Source organism: Anser brachyrhynchus, assembly GCF_964034855.1.
Source record: "Anser brachyrhynchus genome assembly, chromosome: 17".
Lineage (NCBI taxonomy): Eukaryota > Metazoa > Chordata > Aves > Anseriformes > Anatidae > Anser > Anser brachyrhynchus.
This window is the reverse complement of record NC_137710.1, coordinates 6588403-6612093: the sequence shown is the minus strand read 5'-3', so window position 1 is coordinate 6612093 and position 23691 is coordinate 6588403. Positions and strand designations below refer to the sequence as shown.

The following is a 23691-nucleotide window of genomic DNA, read 5'->3' as shown; positions in this document are numbered from 1 at the left end:
TAAGCAATCTGCACTTAGACAAACCAAAAAGCTTTAAAGTGACAAGGACCAAGCTTTTTGTGATTTAAATGCAGAAAGGTTAGAGGCATTTAAGCATTACGTTTTCCGATCTTGAGAAAATACGGGCATGGAAATTTAGCTTTTGTAAAGGCAGTGCGTTACCCCAGAGAAAAAATTACTACATCAGTGCTCAGTACTCTACATACATGCTAATAGGCAGTGCACATACAACCTTAAAGCAAAGCCTCATTGCTTTTCTCTGCCTAACAGTTGCGACGCTCCTCTCTGTGAGAGGCCTTTAGCAGATGGATTAGTGTTTAATATGAAAGGAATAATTAGGATAGAGCTAAAACATTTGGTCTGAAGGAAGTCTTGCCAGCAGAAGGAACATGCAGAAATAGGAGATTAAGTTGACACCGCTAATGTATGTCCACAGCAATTCTATTGTTTCTTATCCAATTTTTGATTTTCCTTGGTCATAAGCAACGTACTGAGCAAGGCTAATCAGAAGAGTGAAAAAAAAACAACGATTCTGTACACATTTTAGGGTGCCTAGTAACTTAACCTCGTTGTAGTAAAAAGGTGGGAGAAACCTCGAAAGGGGAGGCCACTTACTAGGCAACCGTGCCTGGGCCTGGGAGGTGAGTACCAGCCTCTGAGGCAGCACACTCTGTTGGATGGTGTGCGGGGGGGGCTGTGGCTGGGCCTGGCCCAGCTGGGAGGCCTGTGCTGTGGTCTGGCCCCGCTGTTTCACAGGATGGGCTGTGCTAGTTGCTGTGGTGAAGGTCGCTGCGGGCTGGTGTCTTGGAGCACTGGTGGAAGCCTGAGTTGTCTGAAACTGTGCTGCTGCGGCTGCAATCGATAAGGTTTGTTTGTGCAAGCTGTTAGAGGTTTTAACTCCACTGCTTTAAACAACCTGCATTAAAAAGAAACCTTCCAACAGGATATTAAAACGGCTACAGGAAAGGCTTTTCCTTACAGACTGGGATTTCTAGCCATGCCTACTACTCCATCCTACTTTTACAACATTATTTATTTGGTAAGCATTGTTTAAAGGTTAAATAAATACACAAAAGTACTCTAAATTCCCAAGTTTGACAGAACATTACACGTGATCAGGGTTTAAATACCAACTATGACATATTAACTCCATACACTATCAGTTAGGTTACACAAAGCTTAGTTTTGCATTACACTGGCAGATCATACTGTAGAAACTAGTGGGGAAATTTACTGGCAATTAGTTTGTTGGTATTTTTAAGCCATTAGTATTCTAGACCATTAAGCTAGATGGAAAAAGAGTTCTATTATCAGGCTAACTGGTATCAGTGTATTTAGAAGTCTATCTAACCAACAAAGCCCTAACTCTCTTACCTTGATTTGAGGACACCGTAGCTATGGGTGACCTTCCCCGTACTTGTCCCTGTTGAGTTACTGTTGCTGTGGTCACCGTGCGTTGTACCTGAGTGCTTGGAAAAACTACAGTCCTGCCCTCTGGTTTCTGACCATACTGAACCGGTTGAAACAACCTGAAAAGAACATGAGAAGTCAAAGGCTATAGGAAAATCATAATTTGGCTTTTCAAAAGTAAGCTCTATCAGCAGGGAAAGCATAAGCTGATCCCTCAGATACTGATCTCTTGCTTACAGATGGCTGATGCAGACTCATCACTGGCAAACTTCAATTACGGAAATCCCATAAAGTCAGTTTGCCAAGTACACGCAAGAAGAAAATCTCCATTGCCATGCATCCAGTTGAATGCAGGAAAAAACAGAATTACAGTAAACAAGTTACACAGTCTAGCTTGAAACTGGAATGGCATCCTTGTATCATTTCCAGAGAGATGTCAACCTGCCAGCAGGTCATCGGGCAACTCCTTTTCATCAAAAAAACAGTTCCACATAATTTTGAGATTTTCCAAGAGAAAAATACTAATATATCCACCAATCAAGTAAAAACTTTGAGAAATGAAAAAACAAACTTCAAAAGGATTGTATAACTGCGGAAAACTATTAAAATGGAATCCCTACTTACAGTTGTAAATAAGAAAGAATAAAAAAAAATACAAAGCAAAGTCTGAGAATTTACATGAATCACATTACCAGAGATGCAGAGAGAATTACATTTTGCTCCTGTAATTCTAGCTAAAAGGAAGACATTTGAACATACCTGCTTGGTTTGAGCTTCACTGGGTTAGGCCTAGCTGGTGGTGGAGGGGAGCTGTAGATTTCTTCAATTAATTTTCTAGTAACCTTTTGTTTTGGCAACAATTGTGCTTCATAATGAGTCATTTTGTTTTCCATTCCAATGAGATCAAAGAGAGACAAGTCTGATTCCTAGAAGTATTGTAAAATAAGGTTTATTATTTTATGTGACAGCACAAACAGTTAAGTATTCTCCATGTTCTACACTAAATTCACTTTCTACATTTTACTTTTTAATTTGAAATACATTCTCTAAGTTTAAAAAGTTAATTATTAGCCAAAACTGTCTAGAAACTTTGGAAACATATCTTAAGCTGGTAGTCCCATTTTATGCATCAGCATCAGAAACAAGAGAATTTAAATCATTAGCTGCCACTACAGAAAACAAGGCAAGCCATCATTTGACAACTCCTCATACACCATAGTTTCCAGAGAATTACGTAAAATTCTTAGAATGTGTTTGTTGACTATGGAACTCAAAGGCCAAACTATAAAGTATGTGTATAATTTAGGTGTAGAAAAATACAAAGAATGAAATATGATCAGCCAAAAAGATCACCATTACTCATGCTTCTCTCTAGGGAAATCATTCTATTATCTTGAAGAGGGAGAACACACCTTTGATGATAACGCAAATAGCAATACTTCAAATGGACTGACAGAAGCGTACTAATTTAGTCATTGAATCAGTGTTTACTTTCATGTGAATAAAGAATGGGTCCTACTCTCCTTTAGCTACTGAAAGCACACAAAAAAAAACCAGAATGTTATAAATAAGCACTGTGCTACCCAAAGTGTTGCTGGTGTAGGAAAACTGCAAGTGACTATGGCTACGATGAAAGCAAAGCCAATTTCTCTTCAACCAAATAGTTCATGAAAAATTGCAAACTACTTGAAAAAAATATGATTGGAAAACACTCGAAAAGCTCAAACTATTATTTTGAAAAAAGAGATGCAGCAAGTATGTGCTTGGTAGGCATGGATATGGAATAGTGAATTCCTTCTATTTATAACTTCAGGTAGACTTACGATGTGTAACACAACAATATTAAGTACCAGTATTCTACGAGGGCACTAACAGAGAGAAATAGTTTACTTTTCTACTTACCTTCCAAATATCCCTTTCTAGGGCACTCAGTACAAGAGATGCAGTTCTGTATTCCAGTGTTTCTGATACATAAGAGGTACTTGAAAGCCGGGGGTTTATCAGATCAGGGTGATTACAGATCCTTTGCAGCTGCATCAGGACATGCAGGACACTGATGAAGTGCCCACTTTTGAGGGCTTCTTGGGTTCTGCCAAATAATTGATACAGAAATACATCAGTTTAAGCACATTTTTTCAAAGCCATAAAAAGATGTCCCTAAATCAGCAAGGTGAGAACATGCAGCACCATATGTAATGCAAAAGTCTATAATGCAAACTCAGTCTTTACCTAGGTCTTTTCAGAGCGGTTTAAGTAACACTGCAGTGAATATAAATCTGGGAACATGAAGCTTAGGTACCAGTGCTACCTTAAAGTCAGATACAACCTTACCATCTCCCTATCCTCCAACTTTCTTTGTTCTGTTTCTGTTCCATCCTTCCACTTTTCAATAATCACTTGGTATCACAGCACAAGTTAAGAGGAGAAAGGTGGAGGGTGGAGGAGGGAAGAGAGGCAGAAAGATTTGGGGCTTTAAGAAATAAAGAACCACACATTAGAGAGAAATCTTGAAGCAAAACAGGGGCAAAACTGACCAATAATTACAATTTGATTTTTAGGTTTCAGATGTAAAAGCATGTGTTTTTCATTAGGCTCATAGCATCATCTGTCTATCACTTTAGTTTACAATTTAATTGAATTCTAACCACTGGTCATGCAGGAAAAACTCAGAAAAATATTAAAAACACCTCCAACCATGACATTCCAAGCATATCATCTTGCTTAAGCACCAAAAATGGGAGTATTTTTATTTCATGTTTTAAGTTCTTACCCTGGTTGTAATATGACATCTTCGTACATAGCTTTTTGTCGACTAGAAAGACGACACTTTAGCACATGTTCATATTTCTTTGTTAGCTGCTTTTCAACATCTCTCTTTGATCTTCGCAAGATAAATGGCTGAATCATCTGAAACATTTCATTATTGAAGAAAAAAATTTCTCTCACTTCAAAGATGCGATTTTACAACAGGAAGCTAAACCCATTCACACCCAATACATTTTATGTGACAAAACTCATATGCCATATACAATCATACTGAACATACACAGTTGTATAAGCATGATTTGTTCATAAATTTCTGCATGTTATCCTTCAAGATCTGAGCCTCACATAATTTTCAAATGATACCTCTATACTTTTTTGGTAGCAGAATATACTGCTTACAGCTGGACTTTCTGTCTGAACTGCACAAAGATTAAGAAAGGCCAAAAATCTAGAGGTAAACCACATCTTTTACTTTTTTTTTTTTCCTCTCCAACATCTTCTATACCTACTGTAGCATGGCAGATGAAAAAAAAATGACAACATACTCTGTGTAACCTGATGACCAGTTTATGGCAATAATCCTGGTTCTCTTCATTAGCTGCTTTTACTGGAAAATCTAGATAAGGCCTGGAAATTCCCGGAATCAAGAAGTGTACCATGGTCCACAACTCCATTAATGTGTTATGCAAAGGAGTATCTATCAGAAGTAAACGATGTTGGCTGCGAATAATAAAAGAAAAATTGTAATCAATACGGGATTTAGCTAAAGTCACTATGGAGACCAATATTCAAACACTGTACCTTTAGGTTTGTCAGACACAGAAGAAAGAAGGAGTAGTGCTAATAAAATTAAATCTAGGATAAATTGTCTTTTTAATCTTGAATATACCACTAAACTAGCTTCCTCATTGCAGAGAACATACAAGGGAACCTGTTTTGAAGCAGATTATCAGCAAAGAGGAGTTCTAGTGTTACAGTGGAAATAACCAGAAGATCCTGAGCATGTCTCTGTATCCTGACTGTTTCAAGTAGAGGCACCTCTATAGGCAAGTGCTGGTAAATAGTACAGTAATTTGGGCAGACCAGAGTATTCTTACTGTTGTCTTTTTAACAGAAAACTGCTGTGGCGTAAGAAAAAAAAAAAAAGCGCTGCCAATATGAAAAAAATGCTCTATGCCATACCTGCGGAGACTGAAAAGTGCTTCCCAGTGTTTCTCAGTCATGTTCTTAATTTGTTGCATCTCATCTACTATTAAATATTTCCATCTCATTTTCATAAATGCTGGGTGGCCTTTGAACAATTGCTTGTAGGAGGTGATACACACATTAAAGCTGTTGGGTTCTGACCATTCCTACAGAAAAGGAAACAAAGGGTGAGACAGAAAAGTTAAGGCAGAACGCTCTGGTATGGCTTCATTAAGAACAGAAAGATGCTATGACCCAAAGCATTCTAAAAGATAGTCCTTGTCTTTAAACGGCAGTCAGTTCAGAAAGCAGGTTAAGTACTGCATGTATTCCTCAATACCAAGGAAGTTCCAAAGATGCCTTTCAAAATCTAGAACTGCTAGATGTGAATCTCTTCATAAAGCAACTTGTAGTCTTAGAATTTTTTTTTATATATCCCACCAGGACAGAAGGAATATACAGATTAATGCCAGTTAAAAGTCTTGCCATCTAAAATGAATTACATAACAGTGTAAGATTCACGGAACACAGTACCTGTCTCTTTGCTCTAAGTTCTCTTTGGCTGCCAAAATAGAGAAGAATTTTCAACCCTGGGCACCAGCGTTTCAATTCCAGCTCCCATTTCAATATGTTACAGCTCCGTACAACAACAAGGTGAGGGCCCCAGTTACCTACAGTTAAAAATAGAAAGAGACTCCTATAATTCACATGACTTATCTTCAACCCTGATTTTGAAAGTACAGAACACTAAATTCATCATTAAATGTGAGATCCAACAACATCAAACAGAAGTAATTTAATGATTAATCTACTTATTATTTTGAATAAAAGATGAGTCCCACAACTTTTGCCTTACTTGTAATTCTTAAGCCATGCTGACTACAACAACACTGTTAGTAATACCTCAGATGACATACAAGACACATTCCTCCAACTGATTATTTACTCCTTGAATTTAACCATCTGCAGCTATCTGCTTATTACAATTTGTGAAACTTTTTTATTAAACTAGTAAACTAGGCTTCAGAAAAATTTTGTCACCTAGAAGGTAACAGCAGATTGGTCAAACAGTATACTTGATCTGAAAGCACTCCTTTGTCACACTTAACCTACGTAAGCTTTTCTGACATAATCCCACTCTGTACATTAACTAAAGTCTGATACAGTTCAGCAGAAAAATGTGACCTTAGTCTACCATTCACAAAGACAATGTTGGCCCAGTACCTGTCTAAAATTGAGACAAATTAACTCACCTTCATTACAGGCCAAATGTGCAAAAAAGGCGATAATTTGCACTGTTTTGCCAAGCCCAGCTTCATCTGCCAGAATGCCATTGAGATTTTTCCTGTACAACTTTGCTAACCAATCCAGCCCAATCTTTTGATATTCTCTGAGAGGCCCATACAACAGGGATGGAGTATTGTATTTTACCTGTAATGAGAATTCATTGATACTTTTTTTTTCGGTTAGATTGACAGAGCATGTAAAAAAATACATACTATAATTTGATAAGCAGAAAATATTTACGGTTATTTGTGGCTAAGGTCTGTTAAATCACATAAAAGCCATTCTTCATGTAAACACACACAGTAGCAGAAAAGAGGGAATTTTACCGTTGTTGTTATCCTAGAGCTGCCTTTAGGTAACAGCATTTCTGCTGCAGCAGCAACTTCTGATATGTCTCGCATGTGCTTCTTCGGAGGACTTGATCTGTCTATACTTTTGTACTGGTCGATGCTGAGGAGAGAGTCTATGAGGACAACTTCTTTCTGAGGACTTTCCCTATCAGACATATGGTCATCCATTTCTGTGAGACAAAAATGACATTGGCGTATAAAACAAACAAAAACTTAAGAATCAGCTATGCAAAGAAATTGAGATGGCTAGCATTCAGTAATGATCTAAAAAGAAACAATTACATGATCTTCAGGGTAGTCAAGATAAAATGCAAGTAGCTTAAGCTCGGTAAGATGAGCACGTTCTAGGTGTTCACACTAGGTATACAAACAAGACCATTAGCTTTTCACAACTTCTGTGGAGGTCCTCTCATATTACCTATTACCAATCTTCAAATACTTAATTCCATCATCACTTTAGTACAGAACAGATGGCAACCGTGTAATAATAACTATGACGTGTGCTCTCCTGTTCAGTGCAGAGAAGCTCTTTTATCACTCACTATTGTTTCTGAGAATTTCACATACCATGACTTTAAGGCAGGCAAACATTACTCTCTTTTTCATGAACTGAGAAATGAAAGAATGGAAGAAATTCTCCACAGGCCTTTATCCAAAAATATATAGCAATAAAAGAAATAAATCTAACCATCTTTCCAAATGCTTACTCAGAAAGCCACTGTACTTTCCATTCATTCTTGTAGAGAACATTGCTCATCACTTAATAAAAATAATTTCAGATGTAATTCATTCCATATTTGTTTTCCCTAGCATAAAATGTTTTTGAATACAGAACCTAAGAGCCATTCAATTTATTTCACACTGTAAGTCAGCACTTTCTTCTAAACAAGAAGTAATTTACCTTCCTCACTGCTATCCTCTTCACTGTCAGGTCTAGGCTGGGGCCAGTGAAAATTTTCAGAAAAGGCACCTTCATACATCTTTAGTAAATCATCCAGAGGCAATTCAGCTGAAGGTCATTAAAGCACATGAGTTTAAAAATATCAAGACTTAAAACAAACAATACCATTATTTTTAATCTCATGACATTCTTCACTTTTATAAAGACAGAAGGTAGCTCTAATCAGAAGTTAACTACCTCTAATCAGAAGTTAACTGAAGGAGTAATTACTAGTTGGAGGAAGGCAGTATTTATTTAATGACCCAGAGTATAGAGTACACTTGGCATTATACCATGTAGCCTGCTAATCCAGGTTGCTTTTTACTACACTACAACCCACCACGCAAACATACAGTAAGCTACTGGTTGGCAAGGTAGGGGCATCAAATCGAAGTGGTTGAAAGACAACCAAAGACTTCCAAGTTTCAGAACTGAACTGCACCTCAACCCTGCTTAACAGTATCTCCAGGACCCCTTGTCTAACCTGTTGAGGCAGCAATGTACATGTTGTCAGTGGCCAATCAATCAAGAAACACCCTAATTAGGAACTTGGCTGACCAGCCAAGAGTTATAATCCCTCCAACTGGCCAGCTGGCTGCAGCCACTAAGCTGCCAAACAGACCAAACAAATGGATTAGGAAACTGCATGTTAATTGTCAAGCGGGCCTAGCTTAATGGCAAGCTCGCCTCTAAAAATCAGCAAGGTTTTTACCGTGATAACTGAAGTGATCCCTACGGGACACTTTGCACACATCAAGCTCTGCATAGTAGTTATTGTTAAGTTCCTAATGAAAGCAAATCAGCAGCCTGAGCATTGTCCCTAAAAGTCCTATACCTTTCAAATACTTAAACCCCAAGAGCAGCCTTTCAGCACCATTTCAGACTTATCAGATACATTACAAAACCCTTCTGAAATACTCGGGATAGTTGATGACAAAATGTTTATGTTCACCCTGCTATACTTCTGTTTTTCAGTATTTATCACATGTACCTAGAACTTAGATTGAGAGTCTTTTGGTTGCGGTTTTAAAGAAAAGCCATGCTTCAATAGAGACTTCTTTTCTCAAACCACCTTGCATAATAACTAGGTAAGTACATGGACTGCTTTATGAAGTACAGAAGTCCATCATCATAAACTAACTGCTATAACTTCCCAAACAGAAAAATAATATGGGTTATACATGACCAAATACCTCAATGCGTTCAACTTTTCATCTATAAGCCTATTTACAAATACAGTAACTGCTGCATGTTTTTATCTGTTGTTTCAGAGCTCGCCAGAGAAGAATCAAGCTACATGCCTACCTTCTTTGGCTAGATTAGACAATTCAGTTTGATGGTTTATATTTCCTTCTTTAGCTTCTTGTTCTTCAATTGTTTCTTCTTCATCTTCAACTAAAATCAAAACAAATGCTAACTGTGTCATTCAAGTTACAGAATAATTCTGGAAGTTTATAACTATGTACCCTTGAAGCGTACTAGCATAGAATATTACAGGCTAGCAGGATTCAAAAAGAATGGGATATGTATATGGAAATCAAGAAAATCTGACAGCAGCTATACCTAGAAACTAAAAAAAATATAAAAGGGAGAGAAGCATTTCTGTCTCAAGACAAAAGGCAGTCTTTAACTGTTTACTGTTGGTTGACAGTAGTCCCCAGATTACTCTGTAGCTTTAAACTGGGAATTTTCTTTGTCAGAAACGTGCAATAGATGTCTTCACAAGAAAGTCACTAAAGTAGATGTGTTATTCACTCTGAAAGCCTCAAAAGAAGTTTAAGACTACTGGTAAGGTTTGAAAAACGAAGGAATGAGAAGAGAAAGAATTTAAATCTACCAAAGATGGCAGTTTGATTCCAGGGAAAGTTTTATTTCCAAATTTTCACTGAAGCTCTTTTCCACAGTTGACTATCTAATCTCTCTAAGAAGTGGATTAGGGTTGGTATTTTTTTTGGGAAAGGCAGCAGGTCCATGCAGAAACAGACTGGAAAACAGTGGCCTCGGGGTTTTAATGCATAACTTATGTACTATGCTAGAAACAAACAATTTTGAAAAGTGACATACCTTCCTCATCAGTCAAAGATGTGCTTGCCTTTCTTTTCCTTCCAGATGATGAAGAACCCTAGCATTCAATAATTAAAATATTTAAGATCTCAGAAAGCAAAGCTAGGATTTTTTTTGTTTGCAGTTTTAAAGAAAATGAGTGCCTTGCAATGACAGCAGCAATCACTAATAGACATTTAGTATCTATTAACATTTTTCTGGTCATGGAAAAACAAAACACAATAAAATCAAACTGGACATCCATGTACACTATCTTTGTCAAAACCAGTTACCTTCTCCCCAGCATTTGTTTCCAAACTCTCATGTTCACCATTAAGGACAAAGATTAAGGTATTTCAAGGTGCACATCACGCCCTGTAATTCTAGCTAAATTGTGCATGTTTTCAACAAAGTTTGAAACTGAGAATTCTGTTTGGATCATATCCATTCCATTCTGCTTTACCTTGTGATCTGAGTATTTTACCAGCTACTGTCAACCTGAACAAGCAACACTATATGAAAAAGCACAGCGTGACCAGGCTGACTAGCTCAGGTTCAGAAGACTTACCATTTCACTTTCTTTTTCCAATAAAAGCTCTTCTGAAGGCTTAGCATCCTTACCTGGAAAATTATCACACTTGATGTAAGTAATGGTTTTAAACTAATTAAGTGTAGATTTAGATTAGAAATTAAGAAGAAATTATTTTCTCAGAGAGTGGTGAGGCAATGGAACAGGATGCCCAGCAATGTTGTCAATAACCCATTCCTGGAAGTGCTCAAGGCCAGGTTGGATTGGGCTTTGAGCAACCCGATCTAGTGGAATGTGTCCCTGCCCACAGCAGGGGAGATGGAATTACATGATCTTTAACGTCTCTCAACCCAAACCATTCTACAATTCTATTAGTCACTTAACAATTTTATGTTTATGTTAACTTTTAAAAGCATCCAACAGAAAACTAATACTAACTAAATCTAGCAGAAAAACACTGCAGAGTTTTGCACAGTCCTGTTGCCACCAAGTAACAGCATTTATATTGAATTTCTTATGAAATGAAATGCAATTACCTTTCCTTGAAATTTTCTTTAAATTCAAAGCTTTTTTTCTTTTCTCTTGAAATTCAATTTGCAGTTTTATTTCAACGACCTAAAATGTAAATCAAGTCTAGTAAAACACTTCCATTTTAGAAATTAATTACTGAAGATTAAGAAAAAACAGTGCAACTCACACAAGTATTAATGAGTCAATATTATATTTTACCTGCTCAATGTTAGACCAGAAGTATTCTATTTCTCTAGCAATTGATGCAGCAATTCGCCTTAGTTTGTTTTGTTCCTCCCTTTTAGCTCGCTCTTCATTAAGTTTCTTCTCTTCATGATAACGAGCCACAGTTCTTACCATCTATGATATGAGAGATACTCAGGTTACCTCAAATATACACATCATCACATTTCTTAAGTTTACATTAGTTGGCAGCAGTCAGATATTGACTGTAGCTTTAATAGATGTTAGCACTTAGTTCCATTATTACTAATGCTTACCATGTCAGTAAAACAGACATGAAATTGGAAAGAGAAAAGAAAATACAAGAACTATAACTAAAAAATCCAGTAGAGAACTCTTAATTCACTACTCTCTCTTAATACAAGAATTAGGAAAAAAAATATACTGTAATAATCAGCAAATGCACAAAAGAAAACTTAGTTTTCAGGCAGCACAAAGTCATAGAAACCACACCACGAAATGTCAGAGACCAAAGGTAAAAAAAAAAAGTTCAAAAAGGGAGTGCATACAGAAATGACAGATAAGTCAGTGGCTGCTAAATACTGCTTCAATAGGAGGTCCCTAAAACGCTGACTTCCAGAAGTTTGATGCATACTGCCCAGGGGAAGGTTCATTTCGTGTTTCTCCTATTTTTAAAAACCTACCATTAGCCACATATGGAGTGAGTGCTTGAAATTCATATTTAAATTATTTTCAGATTGCAGATCTGCTTTTACAAAATGATACACCTATCTTAATACTTTGCTTACAAGGAAGAGAGTCCTGAGTTCACATTATTTCAGAAGACACAACAGAAAACAATACGGTAATTTCAACTAATGACCTTCAGTTGCTCTCTTCATAACCCCAAACTGGACATAAATGTATGGAAAGAACATGCAAGATCGATAGAATCCATAGAAAATGCTTGCTTGTTCTAAGTAAACAAGTTTTACATATTTCATCTCATATCATCCTAGTTTTCGTTGCGTCACTAAATTAATTATACCCACTGTGTTGCTTTCTTTTCCTACGAACCATTCTGTACCATGTTTCCACTGCTGTCCCTAGTGGAGACAAAGAATGGAAACTGTGGTTTCCCTACAGCTTTTTCTTAGAGGAGTTAGACAACCACATCCAATGGAACTTATTTACAAAATTCCATATTTACTCTTCATTGACAGGAAGTAACCAGTATATAAGGCAGGCACAATAACTGTCATATTTAAATATGACATAATTAACATATTTACTGGGTCCCCTAAATTAGCTGGTTTGATTTCCAGAGGAACAAAGACCACAAAAAACAAAACTATTATTTGCATCTGTAACAAGTAAAATTATCAAGTCCATGCCAAATGCTAGAATATTCAAAGCTAACAACATGGCTTCTCATTTAAGTTAAAAATCTGAGCTTTATATTCCACGACTTTTATCCAAAGGACCAAAAAAAAAAATTTAAACTTTGTTACAGAATTGAATCATATCAAGATTAATTGTTCTGATTCAAAGCTGTATGTATGTCAAGTACCTTCTTAGCAGTTGCCATTTTCCATTTTCTCTCTTGGGCAAAATCAGTTGCCATCCACTGCATTTCTTCCAGCAAATAATCCCAGTGAGATTTGGGTCTTGGAGCTTCTTGGAGTTTGGGCAGTCTCCTCAGAGACCATAAACCTTCCTTCCTCAGTTCTGCTATCCGCTGATGGATTTGATTTTCCTTAAAAAGAAACACATATGGTTACAGAGAAGCTGCAGAATGCACCTAGAATAGTAGTCAAATATAAAAATAATAATTGCTCACACTTCATCAAAATAATTGACAGCAAAAAAAAAAGCAGTGAAACAGCAAGATAAATGCATTACAAAACTAAAGTCTGAACTTTACATTAATGGAAAAACTACTAGGCTAAATTCAACCTATGCAAAAAGAGTACTTCAACCTTTATTACAAGAGATAGTTTGTTAAATAACAGGATAAAAAGTTTCACTTGAAAGCACAAAAATTTACAGGACATACGTAAACTATAATCAAATAATCCATTTTTTCATAAACTGAAATTGCAGCTGTATTTAGCCACAGAGAAACCCAGAAGATAAATATATCTTCCTTACTAATAGGGCTTGTTTAGGGGAAAAAAGTCATCTTTATGATGTTAAATAATCAAAATGTATCTCTAGTTAGTTATAAAAATAAATAAGGTTGAAGACACCTTGAATGAGTAGATATAATCAACATAATAGAGAGAATGCAATGACTGCATGAAGACTTGAGTCTTCTTTAATTTCTCTGAATGTCCATAAAAGCCAAATTCATTAAGTAAAACATATAAAAAAATAAAAAAAGAAAAACCACAAACAGGTAATAGCTCGTTTTCAAAATTAAAACACATTGCCTGCATTAACTGTTATCTGTGTGTTAACTGTTGCAAGTTTTGGGGGAAAAAAGAAAAAAAAACTTACCAGCTTTACTTGCTCAGCGAGCTTGTCTTGAGAGTTGTCCTGTGGTAATGCTGCTGCATTCTGAGCTGGACTTTGTGTTTTAGGAGCTGCTGCTACTGCTAAGCCTGGGGGTTTTGATGCAATAGGAGACAGGGACTTGTTAGTTGCTGGAGATGTCCTGTTTGTTTGTACTGGGTATGTAGAAGGCGGTGTTGTGCCTGAGATAGTTGCTGGCGCAACAGATGAGGTAGGTGGTAGTGTATTTGCCGTAAGACGCTGAGTAGTCTGAGCAGGATCTGCAGATGGCCGTGTCAGAGTCACAGTCTGCCCAAGAAACGCATGTTAGTGATGAGTTTGGCATTCAGTGCTGTCTTAGTATGCATTTCAGTAGAACATAATAAGGACTTTAATTTAGTGAAAAATTATACCTGTATTTCTACACGGACTTTTTCTTTGCAGGCTACTTCTAAGTGCATTTGCCCAGAGGAATTTAAAAACGCTAATATTTTTCATATATTTTCGGGACGACAATATTCTCACATTGTACTAGGCATTGAAACAGACATTTTCTCCCCAGTGAAGTTCACATACCTGTTGTTGTATTGTAGCTTGTGGCTGTGACACTTGGTTTGGTGTCTGTCCTTGTACGTGGATTGCTGGTGGCACCTGCTGTTGAAGTGGTGCTGGAAGTGGAGCAGAAGTCAGGGGTACGCTTTGGGGCTGGATCTTCACCTGAATCTGGGGCTGAGTTGGAGATTCCACTATCTGTGGTTGCTGCTGCGAAATCTGCAGTGCAGCTGGGAGAGACGCCATGGGGACATTGACAGGTTGCAGCCTCCCCGGGAGCTGCGGCGGCGGCGTATGCAGACTTGCTGCGTTCTGCACAGGAGGGCCTTTCGATGGGTCGTACTGTTGTTGACTCTGTTTCTGTCCAGTCAGCTGTACGGTTTGAGGAGTGGGAGGCATTCCACCTGCAAAGTAAAAGAAAATAGCTCAGATGAAATTAAAAGGTCCAATTCTTTTTACTAATATAAAGAGGAAATCGACTGCAAATAGGCTAATTTGTTACTTACTTTGCCACAAGACACCATCACTTGAAAATACCACATCACAATCACAAAATAAATCACTATTACAATAAAAAACAAAGTATTTCATGCACAGGACTGCAACTAAAATTTGGAGCACAGCAACTACTAAAAAAAAAATGTCATTAAATGTCTTCTGAATTTCCTATACTTAAAACAAACAAAAAAAAAGACTGGTGAGCTAATGGAAATTTAACCTAAAATAACTACATGAAGTCTAAATAATATTTAGTTCTTAACACATTCACTCCAACATATTCTAAAGCTTGGCACGAATAATGAATAAAAATTTGTCTTGAATGTTGCAAATTAGGAGGTTTCCTTTTCACGATCCATTGGCTCAGGTCCAGAATTCTCAAATTAACCGTTTTGCATCAGCACCTGTGACGTATTTCCATGCCCACATGCACTTTTGGAGCCCGTCACTCAGCTCCTTAAACAAACCAGGCATTGCATACCAAGTATTAATTTACATGGAGAAGTAGGTGGTAGGGCTAGGATCTTGGAAGGTTGGAAGCCCAAGTTTCTAGTCCCATCACTAACGTCTCCTTGTTAAATTAATGTGCAATTGGCATGTGGTGACACAGTACCTTGTGCCGTTGGCATTAGCTGTTGAAGAGGAACTCCGGAAGCCACACCCGGATGCTGAAAAACCATCCCATGACGGCCCACTTCAATTCGTGGTCTCTTAGACGAATCTGTGATATTCAAATTCCATTTATGGCATGGTACAATGGAATGGGTTCAGTTTCACAAAGCAAACTACTACACATGATTCCAACATCAGCTCAGAAAGCTACGACTACTATACATGTGTAGCATTTATGAAGAGCATGCTCCAAGGGCAGGATCCTTTTCACTTCCAGTTGGCCAGCTCCAATCTTCTCAGCCAGAACAAGCAACCTAACAACATCTCCATGCTTGCCAGGTCCGGTCCTATGTATTGTGAGTGGCGTGCCCTCTTCACACAGCACCATTCACAATAGATAGTCCCACCAATCTGTCTGTTTCCAAGGTGAGGCAAAACTGTGTTTCGATAGTTACTGAACAGTGGGCTCCGTCAACTGTTTGGAAAATGAAATAAAAGAAAAAAGAAAAAAGAACTTCTGCTCGAGCAACATACCTGCTTGTGCAAGTGCCTGCTGTCTATTAAAAGCTTCAATTTCTATGGTGTTCACAGTCCCCGCAACTGGAGTCCCTGTATGCGTTTGCTATTGGAAAAAGAAAACAAATCACAGAAGTTCAATCTGTAGGTAGTCTAGCACCGAGGCGTAAGATACAAATGGATCTAAAAAGGCCATCAGAGAACAAAGCCTTGAGAACATTTCTACAACTAAGAAAACAAGACTGATTCAATATCCACTAGGAAGTTTTAGATGTCCATATTGCCCAGATATTCTTCCTTCGGTCTGAACTTCAAAATCACAACTAAACTGATGAAGGTGGTTATAAACAACATGTTTACATTGCCCAATTTTTTTGGTTTGTTTTTTAAATAAATTAATGTTTGCATTAATGTATAACCCTGCTGCAATGAAGTCAGAACAACATCTTCTTATAGTTTATAGCTGCAATAAAAGGCTGACATGAGAAAAATTAAACAGTGGGACTTCATTACAGGATTAATTAGAAGGGACATTAGATTAAGGAAAGAAGTCACGCACAAACTGTATCATAACTAAGATGACAAAAATCAGAAATGAGAGTCAATGCATTCATGAAAGCTAATCCTTTTCACACTGTGCAAAACATCAGCAACACAAAAATTAATTCTCATCCCAAAGGCAGTTCAAGCTTAGTTGAGTCTCCACCACTGTCACCTTTAGGATGGAGTTCCATGAGATTTAGGCTCACAATATTTCAGGAAGAACTGCTAAGACTCAGAAGAGCGGGAATAAAAGAATCGCAGCAACATTGCAAATTCCAGTTTCAGTTTTCCAGAGGCTAGCCTCGCATTTGTTTGGCAAAATGAGTACAATGAAGTAACTTTATGATGAGAAACATGGGATTGCTATAGTGCTAATGTCACCTCAGAGCATGTCAGAAATTACTAGACATTTTACCTGAGGATAAATATCATGCACCTAAATATCATGAATTATCAGGCCTTGAAGAGCACTGATGGTATTGAGACAGAAAAGAAATCTCAGGGCTTTGATTCAGCAAGTCGGAGCTTAGCTTCAGTAAGGTTATGCAGTGCATAATAACTCTATTTTAAAATTATTACAATTAATATTGACCAACATGTCAGCTGATATATTCTAGAAAACTCGTGCAAATGGCAGACTTGCATGCAGGATTACTTTAAGAAACTGGTCTGTGAACTTGATGATTTCCATGCTCTTTGGGCTCTCAGCACTACTGGCAAATTATTAACGCCCATCAGTGTTTGTATGAGCCCAGTTCTTTTCAGTGAGTTTCTGCATCATATTTTTAAATTCTCCTCAACATTTAGCCACGTTATAACCAATGAAACTATATGAAACTTAACATGAGAAAAATCAGGGCTACCCAAAGAAAGGGCTTAAGAGCTTCTATCAGAAAATAGAGGCAGCCTTTATGTATTGCAGCCTCTATACCCTGGAAAATGAACTCATCTACCACTCAAGCTCTCTAAGTGTAATCTGCTGTTGGTGAGAGCCTCTACCATATCAACGTACACTGAGGGTTTCCAAATGTTGTGAAAAGTTACTATTACAACACAGCAAATACAGGAATTTCCCCAAAGAATCTTCTACTTTATTCACAGGTCTTTTCTTCTCTGATTTTTAGTAGAAATTCTTCCAATGTAAATTAAGCCTAAGGAAATAAACATCGGTCTATATTGAAATAAACTGTAGCAGCCACAACCCCACATCTTTAGTGCTTCATTGAAGAGCATTAATAAACACGGACATTGCCACCTAAAATGGCTGGGTTTAAAACATTCCTTTTTGAGCTCCGTGTATCTCATACCCTCAGATTCCATCAAGAGCTACGAATTACTAACATTTAATCTCTTTGCTGCTGTGAGGACATTTGTGACCACTCTAGTGATACAGCTATACTCTTCAATGTCAGTTTTGGTTTTAAGAATACCTGACTCATATTCAGTCACAGTCATATCACATTCAACATGCATCAAGTTTTCAAATGTTTGTTTTACCATAAGGCAGACATGCAGCATATTTCAAGTTCAACAGTCAATGTCTGGCAGCACATCACAGACTTAAGCATTTAGAAAACTATTCAATAGATCACAAAAAATCTATTTTGTAGAAGGGTCCTGAATTAATTAACAAATTAATTAACAAATTCTGCTCATGTGCAGTTTGGATCAAATGCTTTCTGGGACATCAGTTTGAGAAGGTACGTCCTCCAAGCTGCTTCAAATGTTTCTTATGTCACCTGCACTCATACTCTGGATGATCACATTCTCACATTTTCAGGCTGCTGCATGTCTACTTCAGGACTTCTGACTGACATTTTCTGAAGTGTATGCCTCCCAGTCGTCTGCATCATCGCCACATAATTTAGGCCAGACACTTCAAAGAGCGAAGATGTTATGCCTTTATAAATTGCAGTCACATACCGCTTATGTTAGACTAAAACTGTCCTAAGTTTAATTAAAATAATGTGGTTCTCCAGAGGTCATGATTATGCAGCACACCCACAATAATCATTCTGAGTGCTGCATTTACGCACTCAAATTTGAATGATGCTGATCAGGACACGTTATTTCTCTATAAACAGTTAGGAAGAAAAAGATGGATGGGAGGAGATGATGCTTCCTGGTAACAGTTTGGGCTGAAATTACAGAGAGTTTTGTACAATTACAGAGAATTTTGTACACTTCTAGCATGTACCTGCCAGTTTCCCCGAAACACCTCTGAGATGCTATAAAACTTTCAGAAGTACTTATTCATTGGTGTCGCCAGAACATAATGACAAACCTAATCGCTGTAATAAATAACCTGACACAATATTACTCATTTTAAACGGCTTAGATGAAGCCTGTCTACCTGCTAAACATGTCAGCACTGGCTGTAACAAACCAATGAGTTTGCTGTGCAACTCATTTGTGAAACACTGCCGGTAACCTCCCATTTGTCAGACGCAGGGATACGGCCCGTTCGACAGTTCATTTAACTCTCCCTTTTCCAAAACCTAGATGAAGGCAGCACAGACCTCACAGCTTGCGTGGTACAGCGGAGTAAACTCCACGACATCTGCTCTCTAAGCGTGCACAATTGAGCTGACAGCTGAGCACGGTAGTTGCGGGGAAGCAGGCTGTGCTCCTCCAGGTGCGCGAGCACCGCTGCCTGGGTAACGCAGAGCTGAGGGTAGCTGCAGAAGCACGTGCCAGCCTGAATTTAGAAGTTGCAACACCATCGATCCATGTTTTTTTGCTATTACGTTTATTCCTCCACTTTGCCCAGTGTTCCTTCATGCAAATACAACGTAAAAGACCACCTATATAATGAAGATGAGCACTTCGGTTTCTTCTTCCCAATATTTACGGTAGAGCTAATGGAAAGGGGTTAGTTTTTGAAAAAATTGTGTCAGAGGGTTTTATCATTATTTTACACATTTCACGGAAGGTCAAACCAAAGCCTTCTGTAGCCACACTCAAAACCTTTAATACACAAAGAAAAAAAAAAAAACAAGAACAGAAATTTAGAAGAAATCCACAGTTACAATGCCACAGACAAAAGAACCCATATTATCACTATGCAGAATGCACAAATGAACCAAATGCATTAGGGAAACAAAAGACAAACAAACCAAAGTGCAAACATTCAAGCTGAAAGTTAATGAAACAAGCCAGCAACCTGGAGACAAAGATTTATCTTCCTCAAAGCTTCATTAATATCGATGCATTTGAAGACTGTAAAGGTTTTCGTTTTGTTTTGTTTAGATGGTAAGGGATGGGCTCTAGGGAAAATTCTAATTCATCTAGGAAATATCAAATCTGAATGAAGAAAAAAAATCTGGGATGAAACTACATTTTAGAACCATTGAAAAGTACCTGAAATTGTTGCTGCTGGGATGAAAAAGCAGCAGAAACATTTGGAGGAAGCTGGGTTGCTATAGCGACAGGAGTACCAGTCTGCCCATCCTTTCCTGTCACAACCTTTACCTGAGAGAAATATTTTGGGAAAAAAAAAGAAGGGAGAATCATTTTCTTTTTAAAACTTTTTCTTCTTTTTCTTTTTTCTTTTTTTTTTTTTTTGACTTGTTCAACAACAACCTTTTGTACTGATGGCACCTCGCTGAAGAGGGGATTATTACCAGGCGACCATCAGCGCGGCTTGGCTGCACCGCCGGCCGTTTGCGAGTTCTGTCTGACTTGCAGTAGCAGAGCAGAGCACGGCCCTCACTTCTTACAGCGGCTTCTCACCACTTCTCTTAAATCCAGTTTACAGAGAAGCGTGCTTTGAATTTAATGATTGCTGCTCCTAACGGACAACGAACCAGCATGACAGACAGTTTGAACTTAAGAGAGCTCCGACATTTATTTAAGCAATGAGCACAGCCACCATTCGCTCTCCCCCTGAATTCCCAAAGGGATCAACCTTTCCAGGCAGGGGATGGAGTGCGTTGCTTTAGCAGAAAGTGATAAAGAAGGGGGAAGGGGAAATAAAAGAGAAGAAGACAAAAAAAATACAAAGAAAGAACATACTCAAAAGATGTCTTAAACTTTCAAAAGGATTCACAATCTGAAAACACGCAGACTTTTGCTGTTGCAGCTTGCAAAATTCGCCAGCAGTTAGACTGACAAGAGGCTTTCACAAACAACAGATGATCCATCACAAGAAGGCAGCGAAGTACAGCAACCTCCGAACCCGAAAGACTGAGGGTGATGTAAATTGTAGCACTGCCACTGGTTTCAATGAACTTGTACAATTTACACCCACTAAAGGTCTCTCAAAATTAGCATACGGTAGTTAAAGATACCTGGTATTTCAGCTGACAAACACGCAACCCAACAAGAACACCTAAACAATTTGACAAAATACAAACCAAGTGAAAAATTATTGAATATCATTGTCAATAAATAACAACAATAGGCTAGCTTTTACTTTACTATATCTAGAAATGATTCCTTCCAAACTATCAGTAACTAGTACACACAAATATTTTTCCTAGCCAAGAAATTTAACCACAAAACAATTAACAAATTAAACTTTTGCTGTTATACTGCTAAAATTTCCCACGAATTCCAGCTAAAGATTTCATCACTAGCAATTCATACCTAAAAGCATTGTCAATTTTCTCTGAAGACACTGATTTCTAATAGAGATTTCAGAGTAACATGAGTTTATTTACATAATCAGTTTTGTTTTGTCTTTTTACAAACTGGCAACTACATACCCACATGTGTTTTTACAAACTTTAAAAGGTCTTTGTTCACGCAGTGCCATCACTTGTATCAACACTGTCACAACCACTTGCCATGTAACTGACAGGTACTGCTCCAGCACCCGAAGGCTGCTGCTGCAGGTCAACATCTACACGAATGGGTACAAACACCCAGGAAAAGTTGCACAGCACCTCTTTGAGGCAAACGTAATTCAAATCATTTGCCATTAATAAATGGTGAATCGAAATTATTTTAAACCTCTGTGTAAATAACAAAGTTAGCTTGTTAACATCCAGGCTGTAAGTACAGTTTTTTTGGTATCTTTCAGACTGCAATACGTGCACAAAGCTCCAAGACAGCCTCTGTAAACTAATTCATCACTACAGATCCATACACATTACGATTCACGTGCTCTGACTAATTAGATTACTTCAGGGTTTTCTGCTGGCCACAGCAACACTGAACTTTAGTAACATCTATACTTAGAAGTCACGAGAGTCAAATAAAGGTTAACCTCTTAGGAGGCTTTGCTTACTCTTTTTAGGTTTGCGTAAGTCTAGTAAGTGAAATTTAATCTATGATGTGTGTTCATTCTGATAGCTTAAACCAGCTTCTATAGCAATGCTGTCTTTATTTGTGCGTTGCCTTACGTATTAACTGGGACAGGAAAAGTTCCCTTCACTTCTCTGCTCTTCACTTTTAAATACGTGCATCTGATGGCCTGCTCAATCCAACCTGTCAAATCACACCACCTAGCAGCACAGTGCTCTCTCTGACCAACCACTTATAAACAAAATTGCTGTACTTCATCAAGCAAAAAGGACTTTTTCAGGTACTGTCATGTTATCTAATACATCATAATTCAGGTGCCACATCTACTCTTTTATTACAAAATGTTAAAAAACGGATTTCTTACCTCATCATTGATGACCTCAGATTGTTCTTCCTCTTCTTCCTCCTCCAGATCCAAGTCATTTTGCCTCAGGTACGCTTGCAGGGGAACACAGTGCTTCTTCTTAAAGGCTAAAAAGTCCATCATATTCCCTTGAAGATGTTGCAGAAAAAACAGTTCAATCAAACATTCCTTAAAAGTTTCCTTAAGAATTTCCATTTGCTTGTGGTGATGGTCCAAGCACTGCTTTCTCATTTGAGCAGTCTCTTGGTTGGCAGGAGGTATCTCCTCCAGTTTTTTGGGTTGTTTTTTCACGGCCGTATTAACTGCAGGAGCAAGAGGAAGACTTGACAGCCCCTGCGGTACCGTGGCCCGGGAAGGACTTGTGGGAGGAGGTGGCGATGTCATTCCAAATGCACTCGGTCCTCCAACTCCTGCTATTAAACCCCCAGAAGTCCTGTCATACCCAATGGGTCTGCTCAGCTGCTGTCCTTGAAGCACTTGCTGCTGCTGTTGCATAAGCTGCCCTTGGATAATATTGCTGATTTGGGGTGGCAAGCTCGTTGTCGTAATGTGGCCCGGGCTAGTCAAAGACTGGATATTCGCTCCGCTCGCTACAGGACTTTGAGGACCAAGGTGATGAATGGTGCCGCCAGACTGCGAGTGAGGTTGGGAAAGCCTGCGCTCCCTTACCGTCGCGGGCGTCCCAGAAGATGGGAGTTGTACTTGAGCCGCAGCTCCTTGAGCAATCTGTGCAATTCCCGGCCCTTCTTGATACACAAAGTGTCCGCCATTTGAAGGGCTCAAGCTGATTTGTCTCACGAGCACGCTAGCATCCACAAAGCCTCTGGTAGGGCTCTGGCTGCACATACCCAAGCCGGGGCCTGGAGTGCCAGCCCGGACATTTGGTAGCGTCTGCACGGGCACAGGGCTGGGCTGCGTGGGGCTCTGAGACTGAACCTGCTGCGGCAGCGGGGACGTAACTTGAATATACGACGGGGATCCATGCTCAAACCGCCTCTGCTGCGGGCTGAACTGAAAACTCGGCGACGTCGGGTTTGGAATTGGCAGTGGGGTAAGCGTTATCTGCTGGTTTCCTGAAGCCACTGGTCCGACGTTTTGCAGCGTGATGTTCACATTCTGACCAGCTACCGGACTCCTACTCATTATAAACTGCTGAATTTGGTAACTGGGGGATTGGGGTGCAGATGGACTCGCAGAAGGCGCAAAAGAAGCTGCAGGGGACTGGGGTAAGTTTGCCTGTTGCTCTTCTCCCTCACTGCCCGTGAAGGACCTGGACCTCTGGAGCTGGCGCTGGGCATTCTGAGGACCATTGCCATGGTGCATTCTCACTGTCAGATGTTGGTGGTTCAAGGGTTGTTGTTTTTTTTACAGTTATACTGTAAAAGGAATACACAGAAACAGAAATTCAAGTAAGTTTCAGTTACAAAACTATATTTACCTATTTAGTAACTATTTAGAAGAATACCTTACAGTAAGAACTCAGTTATCCTGCCTTTGCAGTTACTTAGATGTTTTATGTTAACAATCAATTTATTTGAAATCCTCATTACCACAAACTCACTTAAATATCTCACGTCATTCTAGCTAACAAAGTGCTATTGGATAGTTTAGAAGTGATACGTTCCTCTTAAAACAGAGGAACAACTAACTTTAAAAAGTCTTC

General features: G+C 38.5%; 1 protein-coding gene across 15 annotated transcripts in view; it reads right to left on the bottom strand.

The window, feature by feature from the left end:
- The window catches only part of LOC308179424 (E1A-binding protein p400-like), a 48343-nt gene that overhangs the window by 23469 nt on the left and 1183 nt on the right, over positions 1-23691 (bottom strand). For 10 of the 15 annotated variants that reach the window (XR_013940361.1, XM_080559549.1, XM_080559558.1 and 7 more), the window contains exons 2-24: positions 22029-23404; positions 19778-19888; positions 15893-15980; positions 15360-15467; positions 14273-14652; positions 13703-14005; positions 12774-12959; positions 11240-11380; positions 11047-11125; positions 10550-10602; positions 10003-10060; positions 9244-9333; positions 7900-8007; positions 6975-7168; positions 6615-6792; positions 5896-6032; positions 5359-5528; positions 4722-4896; positions 4181-4317; positions 3313-3499; positions 2170-2336; positions 1375-1529; positions 616-852 (exon numbers count right to left, since the gene is read on the bottom strand). Coding sequence is in view for 14 of the 15 variants with exons in the window: in XM_080559549.1 (XP_080415675.1) it covers positions 616-852; positions 1375-1529; positions 2170-2336; positions 3313-3499; positions 4181-4317; positions 4722-4896; positions 5359-5528; positions 5896-6032; positions 6615-6792; positions 6975-7168; positions 7900-8007; positions 9244-9333; positions 10003-10060; positions 10550-10602; positions 11047-11125; positions 11240-11380; positions 12774-12959; positions 13703-14005; positions 14273-14652; positions 15360-15467; positions 15893-15980; positions 19778-19888; positions 22029-23351 (4765 nt within the window). In the remaining variant the exon portion in view is untranslated. The remainder of the gene's footprint in view (positions 1-615; positions 853-1374; positions 1530-2169; positions 2337-3312; positions 3500-4180; positions 4318-4721; positions 4897-5358; positions 5529-5895; positions 6033-6614; positions 6793-6974; positions 7169-7899; positions 8008-9243; positions 9334-10002; positions 10061-10549; positions 10603-11046; positions 11126-11239; positions 11381-12773; positions 12960-13702; positions 14006-14272; positions 14653-15359; positions 15468-15892; positions 15981-19777; positions 19889-22028; positions 23405-23691) is intronic. The other 5 variants (XM_080559552.1, XM_080559555.1, XM_080559554.1 and 2 more) reach the window with 4 other exon arrangements.